Below are 14,103 nucleotides of genomic sequence, written 5' to 3' on the forward strand. Positions count from 1 at the left end.
GAGATCAGATAGACACTTGCACTCGATGACACACTCACACTCACAAATAGCAGATGGAAGAAAATCATCCTAGACCTCATAGAAATGGTTTAATGCACAAGAACTCAAAATACCAAAAAGGTGGAGCAGGTTTGGCATCGTTTCATGGTGCTTTAGAAGAAGACACATTAGGATCATTGAAGTGGAGGATGAAATCATATGGGTGGCAACATCACATGGTTCCAGTGGAGGTCATTTGGTGGTGGAGACCGTTTTGGAAGCTTAAAGCACCTCAAAAAGCCTGCCTATTCATGTGGTTTATACTATTAAATAAAGTGTCCACAAATGATAATCTAAAGTGTCGTGCCTATCATGGTCCATCTATAGTAGACATTAGTAAGTAGGACACTATTCACCAACAAGAAACCTTGATAATGATAGAGTAATGATGTGGTGAGTGGATGTGGACCCGGGGATACCGCATGTCAATTGTGTGGTAGTTTATTTGACATGCTAACGTCTCATTATCATGTGGCACCAATGTGGGTCTAGATGACATGGAATACCAATGTGGCAAGTAATGTGGCATGTTGACATGGCAATGGAAGGTTGACTTGGCACCGAGGTGATGTATAGGTGGTAACCATATAGTGACGACGTGGATGTCAGGCTTTTGGATGTTAAGATATCAACTAAATAGTATCAATGACACTCTTTAGCCTCTTCCCAAGGGCCCGGTAGCTTGATAGCTTGACCATTGGCCTTTCAAGATATTGGGTATTGAGAAATTAGGGCTTCAATCTACAAGCTTGTCTGTATGTTAGGTGTCAAGTATCAAGACAGTAAGTATGTACAGAGCATTAAGGAAAATCATGTGTTTCGTGTGAATTTGGGCAAGCTTAGAAGTCGGGTTGCAAACTGCTACAAGTGTCCTTATTTTTCTACAAGAAATAGTGTAATGTGAAGGTAAATATGCTAAATCAATAAAAACCTAGATCTTGTTTCCTGGATCACCACGTAGCAATAGTAAGGAGGATTTACTATCCTTAGGAAGTCGTGTTGGGTTTATTTTGTAGAAGGTAGTAGGCCCCACAAATATCTCTAGATGATTCTCCTTGAAATTTGTGTAGAATCCATTCAAATATTACACAATAGTAATGTTAGGCACATAAAGTATGAAAAATATCTTGGACTCTCCTAAGAACTCATTAAGCTAGGAATGTATTATTAAGTGAACAAAATTAGGTTCAATATAGCCTTTATGTGCCTAGGAGTGGTTAGAAAAACCTTATGGGAGACTCATCACATATATTAATTGAGAAGACAAATTTTGAATTTATCAATTAGTATGCAATTTAATAAATTTTATACTTTATTAATTTAAAATTTAAATATAATCTTAGTGTATTATGTATGGCATAAGAAAATAATATGAAGTGTTATCAAAAAATTTCCTTCCTTATATTTATTTGTAGTCATCATTATGTTTTTTACCCTTTTGCATATATTGGGCCCTTCATTTTGAGCTTGTTGGAGCACGAACATTGGTTCAACACTAGGAATATGCCTCCTCCATTCGTTCTTAGTGTATCGTCTGGCTTTGAGAGCGTCAAATTATTCTTTTCTAACCAACATCCATACTTAGTGTATTGTTTGGCATTCAAAGCATCAGATTAGTCATTTCTAACCAACATCCATATATTTTTTCTAGAATATTTCATTCCCTAGAATTTCTTTGTATCTTTTCTCAAAAATTATATAGTAGAAAAGTTCTCGCATCACACATCAAACCAAAAGGATACAAAACAACACACACACTTCTATGTACAAGGTACAATCACAACTCAATCAAAACAATCATGTCAATGTGTGCCTATTTTGGACACAAGAAAAGGATTCTCGTACATGAATTCATGGAGGAGTTGAGGTACCATATGGTGTGCCATGATGGGGCCATGCCATACAAATTTTAACTATGAGACTCCTAAAGATTAATGATAACAAGGAAAACCTAGAATCATAGTGTTATTAGGAATAACCAGAGGACATAAAAAGTGAGTGGTCTTGTGAGCTACTGTGGCTCCATGACAAGGACTATGAAGACGTAAAGGGTTGACAAAAAACTCATTGAATGATGGATGTGTGTTGGAAAATTCACTGGAAAGTTCAACATTATAAACCGAAAACATTACTTGGTCCAAGGATGACACTTCCAAGGATGGCTGAGAAAATTCTCCCTAGGTTAATTCGAGATTTGTTTACCAATCTCTACTTTTTCCCATTTGGGGAGACTAGAGGTATCAAGATGCAAAATCTCCCTAGGATTGTCAATAGGTGAATCCATGACCTCCATGATGAATTTTTCCGAAGGAAATTCCTCATTAGGGAGTCATGTTCAATAGGTAGAGTGACAACCCATGTGGTAAAATGATCCTAGTCATATTCCAAGGGATCTACCCCTCCAATAGTAGTCAATAAGGATTTGCGCTACATGAGGCAAGACTGAAAATCCTCTAAGGAAGACATGACACATGATGCTTCTACTAACTCTTCAATAATACTATAATGTTGGGAAGCCCGCGCATCGGGATTGTTTGTTAACTTTTGGACTACACTGTTAGGTGGGTGATATAGCAGTTCCATAGGCTTATTTGATGTGAGAGATCTAGTGGAAGCGAAAGGGGTGGTTAAGTCCTTAGAAGTAGAACTTGACTCAAGAGGGTCATATGATTTTTCTCTCATGGTAAAATAAATGTGAGAATTAACATGAGGACCTACGCATTGTTATTAGGACCATATTACTATTTCTCCGCATTACCCCTAGGAGGAGGTGGGGAATCTTGTACAACTATTTGTTGTTATGGCAACACTTTTGATGGATTTTACTCATTGTTAACTAGATTTATTATTTGTTTGTGACTAAATTTGAAAAGTGGAAATACAAAATATTTAATAAATGAGTAAATATTATTTCAAGGGTGTTACCAAGCGTATTGCTTGACGTTGTATATGAGACAAGTATATATTGCTAGAAGAACAGAGATTGAAAGATAAAAAGTGTAGCAATAGGCATCAACATATAACATGAAAAATTTCAAACACTTTTCAATAGGAATTAACCACTAAAGGAAATAAACATTGTCCATACAACATACGTGGGGAAAATATTTGCTTTGTAGGTGTTGTATTGAAGTGGCTTCGGAGCTTATACATGGACCATGAACATTATTAGTAGAGTAGCTGCAAAAGATTCAAAATTATAATAGAGAATCAACCAACCATAAGCCGCTTAACAACAAAAAAAAAGAGTAATAAAGAGTTTATTTCTTTAGAGAGAGACACAAATTATCCATAAAAGTAGGTGCAAAGAATATATGAGATGACTCATTAGCCTTGTGTACTTAGCCTTATATAAATCCACATATTCTCTTAAAATACTATGCAAATATAGATGTCCCTTTTATGGCCAAGTTCCACCAAAATGGTTCCTCCTCCCTACCTTGTACCTCAACTTATTTTTTCACAAGACTATCCTACAATCTACCAAATTTTCATCATATCCATGATTTCAACAACAATTTGTGATTCAAGATATAACTAAGTTGGAACAAACTTAACTCTACAGCTGAGGTTATTTTTCCACCTCTAATATTTATGGATAAAGAGAGATCATTTTTTCAAAGCATGTGGGAGTTGAAATATCACCTTTCCCATGTTGATTCCCTCTATTAAACATCATGGAAAATATCTATAGATTAGTTTTTTTTCCCAAGAAAAAAATCGTAGTTTTCATTAGTAAAATAAGACAATTACATGTTGTATCATCTACATGTGATTATGCAGAATCACAGGCAATGGACCATGCCATCCTATCCAGATTAGTGTTCATATAGATCATCCAATATATACAATAAAAGACAAAATATATACAAACAAAAACATAGTTGTCCATATAGATCAAAACAGATAAAATAAAAAATGCCTCTAGTTACCGAATGATCTTGGCAAATCATTCAGATGCAAACCCATCATGTTCAATGAATGGCTGGTGGAATAACTGATAGAACTCTCGGTCTTGGAATTCTTGAATCAACCAGTGCCCCCTATGCTGCTACGTGGCCTCCTTGGAAAGAAAGTCAACGACTAGATTCCTTTCCCTGTATATATGTGAGCATACAATAAAATCATAATGTGATTTTAAAGTGACGACTTCATCCAATAAACCCCTCAGTGTGTGCACGTGACAATGATATGCAGAGTTGATCTAGTTTAGAACAAGCTTAGAGTCCCCAAAGATCTAAATCCTGTGGCAATTTTGTTCTAGAGGAAAAATGAGAGATAATTCTTCAGGGATCAAATGATTTATAGCAGCAATATGGTTACAAGTGGCTGGCTATAGTATGGGGGCATCCTAAAAAATAGTATGGTTCCTGGTCAACCAGATACCCCAACATACTAGCAGAGGGAGGTTCCTAATTTTTTGTGTTGCTACAGAGTTCCACCAGGTTTTCCAGGCATTCGATAGATGAGACCCATCTCATCCAAGCACTATGTTGAGGGAATGAGTAATCTGTAGCCACACCTGACTAGTCACAGGGAAGTGAAGGAATAGGTGATCAATATCTTCAGCTCGATCTTTGCAAAGTCAACATATAGATGGACCATGATAGGCACGACACTTTAGATTATCATTTGTGGACACTTTATTTAATAGTATAAACCACATGAATAGGCAGGCTTTTTGAGGTGCTTTAAGCTTCCAAAACGGTCTCCACCACCAAATGACCTCCACTGGAACCATGTGATGTTGCCACCCATATGATTTCATCCTCCACTTCAATGATCCTAATGTGTTCTTCTTCTAAAGCACCCATGAAACGATGCCAAACCCTGCTCCACCTTTTTGGTATTTTGAGTTCTTGTGCATTAAACCATTTCTATGAGGTCTAGGATGATTTTCTTCCATCTGCTATTTGTGAGAGCTGAGTGATGTCATCGAGTGCAAGTGTCTATCTGATCTCCTATGGTAAAATGTGTGTATTACCACATCCCGACCAAGCATCAATGCCTAGTCACACCAGCTCAACATTTCCAATACGCTAGGCTAGTACATTCTTAATGACATTGATGGAATGAGTGATAACTTTCCACATGATAAAGGCTCTAGAATTGCCCCGGATTGGCCTAGAATCCCCGCAATGGCTAAGAAAACCGATTCTATGTAGGTTCTATCATGGTCGAGATAGATACCAAGGTCATCCTCAATGCACCTGAAGATTTCCTCTGACTAGAATTGTAACGACAACACTGAGAGTCTAACCCATATCAGACTCGCCCCCAATTTCTCCTTTTTTGAGTCAAAGAGTGGTGACCACATCTTGAGTAGCACCAGGCTCATCTCTATATGCCAATATTTTGACAGGACCCAATTTGCTCGGTCTGGTTGTGTGAAGATGAGTGCAAACCAACCTCTTGTCATGGTAATATCCGCCAACAACTCGTCCAATAAATGTCCCCAAATTTCCACAGTCCAATGCTTCAATCGCCCAGGGGTATAATTTCGACCACGAACCCTTCCAACAAGCATAATACTCTTAGTAAATGTAGCTTGGGACATACTGATACCTTCTCTGAATACCAACAGACCCCCCTTCTCATGCACCTTAGTGCATTTTGTTTTTTTCTTCCCCCCCCGTTCTTTTTGCATGGTCTATTGGGTGTTGTTCGTCCTCTGATGACTCATACTCATCCGAATTCGATGCTCTAATATCCTCAATACCAGGTTCCTGATGAGTGATGCCATCAAAACATCTTGAAGTGCAAGCCGCAGGAGCAGGTCGCTAACCTTGGGGGTCTGCTCCTGATGAGCATGGTACATTATTCCCAATATTTACGACACCATATGTATCAGTCCCATGAACGCTCGCTCCCCCAACTACCACATAAGGCACCCCTTGTACATTTGTCGCGAGACCTTGTTGTTCGAGTTCCCAGTACTGTAACTTCGATGGTGATGGGATATTCAGGACCGGTTGAGCTTGATCCTCGTGTAGTTGAAGAAAGTTCGGATTTACTGTCGAGCCCGGGTGGGAAAACCCCAGGGCATTTAGGGGAACCTTCACATCATCCATCTCTGAGGTAAATGCGTCAACCTAGACTTCTGGTTCATGGTGTATCATCGGTGAAACCCCAGTTTGATGTTGATGTGGCGGCTCAACCCAAAATTGGGAAGCCTCCATAGAATTAGAAGAATAATCCACAAGTTCCTCGTTGATACAAAATGATGTTCACATGTACTCCGTTATACTATCCCTATGTGATGGTGTGCACTACACCCTCCGAGAGACATTGGCCCAACTGATCAAAATGTTCACCTCCACTGTTCGATCCCCTTACTAGATGACCAAGAAAACCCATGAGACCAAAAGCTGCCAAACCGACGCGGATAAATATAAACCAGGTGTACTGACCCTTGTTTGCTAGCGTTGTGACCATTCCCTCGCCCTGTTATCGCTCCCAGGTGCAAGTGAAAACCCATCTTCGCATTAGAAATAACCCTAGGGTTAGACTGCCATGGAAATTCCTCTCGGATTCTTCCGTATGATCTTCTCCAGACAAATTCCTTATTTCCATTTGATTTCTGTTCTATCTGCAATTTCTTATCTAATATTGGAGCATCTCCATAGATTAGTTAGCCTCACTAAACCAAACATTTTATTAGAAATAATCATTAATCTTATAACATTACGACTTCTCTGCATTTTTCAACCACACACAACTTATTTTTATGTCACCATAATTCACCTTTAATGTAACATGATTACATTGAAAAATCAACCAAAATCCTCTCAAATAATTTTTCCTACATAGAAACTAGCATCATATGATTAATTATTACCATAAGCAATACCTCCCTATTAAGCCAAAGAAAACACTTACACATTTCATTTAATGGAATTTAATTCCAATTGAAAAACACAAAAGCATTTCATTAACTTCCATTCAAGGTTTCACCGCATTTCTGCTTTTCAAATATCAAAATTTGTTAATTTCCCTCCCGTTCCAGGTTTTTTCAAATATCAAAATTTGTTAATTTCCCTCGCGTTCCAGGTTTTTTCAAATATCAAAATTTGTTAATTTCCCTCGCGTTCCCGGTTTTTCAAATATCAAAATTTGCTCATTTCCCTCGCGTTCCAAGCTTTTTCCAGGGAAGCAGGAGTAAGGTCGCCATGTCATCGCATTCTATTTCTCAAATATCAAAATTTATTCGTTTCCAATTTATTCATTTCCCTCACATTGCAGGGTTTTTCCAGGGAAGAAAGAGGAAGGTCACGGCCATGTTGTTGCAGGTCTGATTTGATACATTTGGTTGAATACAATAAATTAGATTCTATGTGCCTCCAATTGTGGTGGTTTCATTCTACGAAGGGATCTGCACAAGGTTCCCCACACTCCTATGCGATGGCCCATCCCCATCTAGACAAGTGCAAGAGGCACTCAAGAGGCTATATGTACAAGGTTCCGCAGAGGAAGATGGAGCCGAAGGTATGGGTTATGTGCCAAAGAAGACGACAGGTGTCTTTCCGACCTCGAAATCAGTGAAGAAATTAAGCAGAAAAGAGAGCAAAAATGCGTTGACTAAGACAAGGAAATAAAATGTCCCAAGACTGTAAGAGGTCACCATCTAGATGCTCTGCCACAGGTCGATTGTGATGATCTAGTCGTCCCTATAAATGTCAGAGACACAAAGAAGGCCTTGAATTTGCCTGTACCACAGGGTTCCAAGAGTTCCAGAGCAATGAAATTAGATGCTGAGGAAATGGATGTGAGCTCATACAAGCAGGATTGAGGCTCTGTGCCAGAGGATACTAAACCGATTCAAGTGGTAGGTAAACTACATTTTATTTTTATTGTTTAATTATAAGAATTAATTCAAGAAACTTGCCCATGAGTGACTTCCGTTGCTTTAGGTGAAAAGTCTGGATGGTAATTTTTCTACCAAAATCGCCTCGTGCTTTCCTGTTATGCCATTTAGGTGGTGCAGACAACAGTGATAGTGAAGCCTGGTGGTTGGGTTAAACTATGCTGACCTCACTAGTGAACCAATGCCTTATTGGTGGCGTATGTAGAGATTTTCACTTTTGAAATAACTAATAGCTTGCCATATGTCATTCAATAGAACAGTTTAGTTTGGAGGTCGATATTCCCAAGTAAATTTTTGTTAAAAATAATGGGCAATGAATCGAAGATTAGATCTACCCCTGACCGATGGAAGTCTCTACCCTGTGCTACATACCCATTTGATGACAGGCAACACTGTTCAGATCAATGTCAGTAGAGGCGTGACTAGTATACCTCTTTTCCATTCAGTTCTTGTTCCTATTATCATTTCCATTCCTCTGTTGGGATTACACTTCTACAACACCACCAGTTTTTAAGTGCATGATATATGCAGGGAGATGGGTGGGTTCAAGTTGCTTATCCGTCAAAATTCTATAGTCACGATTCTAGTCTTGTTTTGTTTCTGGTTATGTTTACGTTTCCTATTTCTAGTAAAGTAGGTTTTGTATCTCCAAACCTCAATTTTATAGTGGTAATGTACGCCGTCAGGGAGGTGATTTACGCTTATTATTCCCCAGAAACCTTGAGTCCTATTTCCTGTTCTATTCACCATGTAGTCATGTCTCTTGTTTTGCTTATGTTTTACCCTTTTTGGTAAAATACGCTTAGACTGTGGATTGATATTTTAATAATGCCATAACAAATTTCCTATGAATATAAGGCAAAGTAATGCACAGGACTTGAGTAGGTCATGAAATGTTCAAATAGAAAAATCGTCTTTGACGTTGGTGTAGCCCTAATCATTTTGGGTGAAAATGCAAATATTCTGAATTGATTTTTCTTAAAATTATGTTATCGAACTTTTTTTACCATTTTACATATATGGAAAAACCTCAGCCCTACCAAGTAAGTTCATGCAGGCTCTCCACTTTACAATATATTTTTGCTGGCTTGATCTAATAACATTTTTCTTACAATTATAAAACCTTAATCTTTGTTTTTTTACAAAAAGGCTATACCTTACTTCTAGTTTCTAAAAGCGCGGTATGCTGGACATACTGATGTCACATTAATTTAAAACAATACTAATGACATGAAATGGGTTAACCTACACACAGTTGCCATTTACTTGCTAAATATTCTGGGATGGCATGATAAAATATGCATCTCAATGCTACCTGTCTTGGAAAAAAAAATTACTAGACATGTACAATGTAGCAGCTACTCTCTTTTTGGGCATTATGAGCAGCATTTCCTTCAGAATACAGAAAAACAAATTTCATTGCAACTAAAAGATTGTATCTCTTGACTATATACAGACTCCAGAGGAAGGCCTTTGTTCCAATAGTCTGAGATAAATAAAATTTACCATCAACGAAGCTCGCTGCCACTCTTCAAGTAGCCGTTATAACTCTGTTTGAAAATCAAAGAAGACCATCAAGCTATCTCATAAACATCTATCATCATTGTTCTCCCATGCTCTCCCACGTGAACCATAGATGGAAAGAGTGACTTGTAACAGCTGGGGCATTCCTTATATCAGTCTCACCTATGCCATTGTCATAAAGACTAAACTATTGTTTTGTTGCCCCACCTAGTTCAATATCTTTTGTACCATTGATCTCAAATCCACTCTTTAGTAGACTGACATCCTCCTCTGTAAAATCAGTTTCTTTCACAGGCATCATGGAAAAGCTTTTTGCAGTGGCTTGTTTTGCAACCTCCACTGCCCAACTATAGATTATCATGCCGATAACAGCAACAGACATCCCCATTATATTTTTGGCAGTCAATGCTGAATCAAAAAGCAGCCAACCCAATATAAGGACACAAACAGTTTTCATGTGGCCCAAAACCTGAAATGAAACTGCTGAGAATCGCCCAATGCAGAGATATTGGCTCAGGTTGCAGAACACGGCTAGAATGCATGAAAGGAGTATAAAAATAATTGCACCAGATGAAAATTTGTATTCTAATAAGTTGCGCCCATTTAGATAATAATCTGCAAAAGGGCCAAATGCTAAAAGAGATGCAGCCTGTATAGGAGCAGTCTTGCTTAGGAGTTCAAAAGAGCCAACATTGTACTTCTTTTGTAAGGAGCCAATTGAAATTTGTTGCAATGAGGTACAGAACACAGCCACCGCAGCACACACAAACCCTTTGAGATTGACCTTCACATCTGTGACGGTGCAGACACCAACACCAATAACCACAACAACCACAGCTGCCTTGACCTCTCTGGTATATTTCTTGTTGTGAAGAACCCATTCCATCACACAAACCACAGGAATCATGCTCAACTTTGAAATCTGATAAAATCCGACTGAGTTTAACATGAGACTCAGGTTCATCCCCACAATAGATGTATTGGCAACAACAGAGAACCAGAGCAATTCCCACAAAGGCACTTCCTTGGCAGCAGAATACCCAGTAGCATTTGACACAAATCCCACCAATGCAGTCAGAGTGAAGTGGAAAGCAGTTAATGTTGTAGCGAATCTGAAGTCATACCCATATCTGGACATGACTTGCTTATTGGCCATGATAATCCCCACTGAGCTTATGACATTCATAGCCCATGCTCCTATGTCGGATACTGCTGCTTTCTTCTCTGAAGCCATCTTCAACAAAACCAACAGACCTCTAATTCCAAATGGCTGGCCTTCGAAATTAGAAGTGGGTAATGTATGGAGGGCTGAATATATAAATCTAAAAGAAATGGGGCACACCCTGATGGCTGATGGATCGAACTGCTGGACATACTGATGTAAAGCAAAGATGGGAATGTGCCTTTTTTTCAGTCTATTGTGTGGGTTTTTTTCAGCCGTTGCACAACCTTGCAATAGGTTACTCATTATCAAATTCTCCTTGTTGTCAACTTGTCGGTCTCAGAGATGAAGTCTCATTGTTTTTGTTGAATCTTGTGTCATGAGTGATCTCCTTACGGGTCTCAGAGTCTCCTAGCTTGGAGCTCTCACTTTTACTGTGGAATCTTCATTCTCATACCCTCTTACTCCCCCTACTTCCCTGTACATTTGTATATTCTATATTACTTTTTCTATAACTCTGTCTTTTGTTTCTAATTTCCATATTTTCCTGTTGTCTTACTTGAGTGAAATATTTGGAATTAGTTAACAATAGACTGTAGCCTAATAAATCTATGCCTTTTTATGGAAAGGACTCGCAGAAATAGATTATTAGTTAACAGTAGATTCTAGCCTAATAAATCTATGCATTTTTATGGAAAGGACTCGCAGAAATAGATTTATCTGTTTCAGGGTTCTGGTTTTGACATGCAAGTAAAATCATAATTTTATTTATTGTGTACATTTTTTTACAGAGTTATTCTCAAATGTGCTTATCACTAAAATCTGGGAAAAATCCCGAGTTAGAGGGACAATATGTATTCTTTTTGGCAAAAGGATGAAATTAAGGTTGCAATAAATGAAATTGAGATTATATAACATGATTGTTTCATTAGAGCAAGAGGCTCTGAGAATCTGGGTACTGTTTCTGGTAAGGATTTGATTTTTAATGTGAGTTAAGCCATAAGAGTTATCTAGTTAGATCGTTAGCATAGTCTGTAACCATGCTTGATTAATAGCTTGACTCTGTAACCATGCTTGATTAATAGCTTGATAAGTATTATTAGCTCATCATGAAAAAGGGTTAGTAACCTTACCAAAGGCTATCTAGGCTAAATAGTGTATTACTTATCTATGTCGTAATGCTTACCTATTTAGAACACTAGCACTACCTATGGTTAGTCTAGTAAATCCTGGTTATTAGTTAAATACGCAGTAATAATACCAGCTACATCTTACTTGCTAGTTTAGCATGGAGTTAATATCACTCTTATGGGTTAACTTTATCTAATCACACTAGTCTGGGCATTTACAGAGGCATAATTATCTAACAACAATTTGAATATGATAAGATATATGTCTTATGTAATTAAGAGTAATAATACCAGCTACATCTTACTTGCTAGTTTAGCATGGAGTTAATATCACTCTTATGGATTAACTTTATCTAATCACACTAGTCTGGGCATTTACAGAGGCATAATTATCTAACAACAATTTGAATATGATAAGATATATGTCTTATGTAATTACAGTCCTATCTTCAAGACGATTGATAGTCTTGTGCATGTGTAAGAGTCTATTTTTCAATTACACTTGTTGAGCTTAATCAAGCTTGTTACTTGCACTAAGCTTGAGTGGTTTACTCATGATACATAAAACTAAGTCTAGCTAGAATTATAGGCATGGCTTAGTCTATTACATCGCAGTAAGTGATATAAGGAAAAGTACAATGTAGTGAGTGATATAAGGCAAAGTATATGGTGCTACATTAAGGAACTGCATGTGAAGTTCTCATGTCACTCCTGCGTGTCATCTCAGAACTATATTATTATGCTGAGGGAAAAAACTCATATTTTGGAGGAGGTCTTAAATTGTTTTGATCTGGAAGCGAGATAGAAATGAATTTATGGTGGGGATTAATGGGAGGAAAAGGAAGATTGTATGAAATTCTAATGATTTTTAGCGAATGTATATCTTATTGCAGAGAGGCCAAAGAATGTGCTTACCATGTGGAATACTAATTCGAAGGATTCCACCACGAAAAAAAGGCCAACTAGCCCTTTTACTCTCAATGCATTTTAAGCCCTAAAAACATTTTCCTGAAAGTATTTTTGTTAGGTACTTGTTACTGTGATTTGCTCATATCGCTGGATCCCATTTTACCGTAACCCTTTAAATTCTCGTGGTAATATGATTGCCTTTTTCTTCCATCCGAATTGTCTCAAGTGTAAGATTTAAAGAAAGGTTTCAATCTTAATAAATTATTGAGAATGCTGGCATCTAAATATAATGTAGTTCATTGTTTTTAATTAAACCGTGTGAAATCAACAGTAGAATTCCTATTGCCCAACAGGATTTTATGGCTTGATTGCTCATATCGCTGGATCCCATTTTACCGTAACCATTTAAATTCTAGTGGTAATATGATTGCCTTTTTCTTCCATCCGAATTGTCTCAAGTGTAAGATTTAAAGAAAGGTTTCAATCTTAATAAATTATTGAGAATGCTGGCATCTAAATATAATGTAGTTCATTGTTTTTAATTAAACCGTGTGAAATCAACAGTAGAATTCCTATTGCCCAACAGGATTTTATGGCTTGATTGACAAAATATAATAAAATGGAATAAAATAGAGTACTTCCTCCAAAGTTTGTTACACACTGATGTTGGTTACAATTCTGATGTACAGATTGATGTATGTTGTTTGACTACATATTAATTGGGCATTAATTTTAACATGTGAATGCTTTTATAGATTGATTTTTAATTGTTTTTTTAATATTTAAAAAGTATTTATGAATAGCTTTTCAACTTAAGGTCTTATTTTGGAGTTGTTAGTAAACTTCTGGGAAATAACGAAGTACTTCAACGCTGACATATATTTCAATATTTTTTACGGACAGGAATTATTTTTTGAGATGGATTGATTGGATTCAATATTTTTGCGTATAGTAATTTTTTTGACATGGATTGATTGGAGTAAGGATGTAGGTTATTTTTTAAATCAGCTCGCCGACACTGTGTTCTTTAGCTCTGGCTCATCCTTAATGGAAGCCTACCTCTGTGAGAAAAATGAGTAAGTGACCGGTGAAAAGATGGACTCTGTGATGGAAGGAGAATGGCATCATATTAATTGAAGTTATTAATAATAATTAAATAACAAAATATTAGTAATAGTATTGTTTTACCTTGCAAGGACATTTTTACCTTGCAAAATTGGAAAGTGTTCAAGGTTGTAAGTTAAGATATCTATCAAGTGTGCTATATATAAACTGCACACTCTAGGTATAATTACGAGTCAAATATTATAGCCATTAGTAAATACGATGGTATGGTTAACTAATCTACACGTTGCTTAATATTTATCCCCAGACCATAAAAACAAATGTGTAATTTGTTTAACTTATGAGTGAAAATGATTTTGATAGAACAATAATAAGAAAGAGGCCAGGTACTTTTTTCACTCATTTGATAA

The 14,103-nt window shown here is 37.1% G+C and overlaps 1 protein-coding gene across 1 annotated transcript; it reads right to left on the bottom strand.

Annotated features, from left to right (window-relative positions):
- Positions 1-9,291: 9,291 nt before the first annotated feature.
- On the bottom strand, positions 9,292-10,783 carry LOC149267153 (UDP-rhamnose/UDP-galactose transporter 1-like). The gene has a single exon (XM_089431621.1). It carries the CDS (start codon positions 10,659-10,661, stop codon positions 9,615-9,617), a length of 1,047 nt encoding a protein of 348 aa, XP_089287747.1. The 5' UTR covers positions 10,662-10,783; the 3' UTR covers positions 9,292-9,614.
- Positions 10,784-14,103: the final 3,320 nt, after the last annotated feature.

This window comes from Pinus tabuliformis, chromosome 6 (genome assembly GCF_031772625.1).
Source record: "Pinus tabuliformis cultivar Carrire ecotype Pingquan chromosome 6, CPIR1, whole genome shotgun sequence".
In the NCBI taxonomy this organism is placed as follows: domain Eukaryota; kingdom Viridiplantae; phylum Streptophyta; class Pinopsida; order Pinales; family Pinaceae; genus Pinus; species Pinus tabuliformis.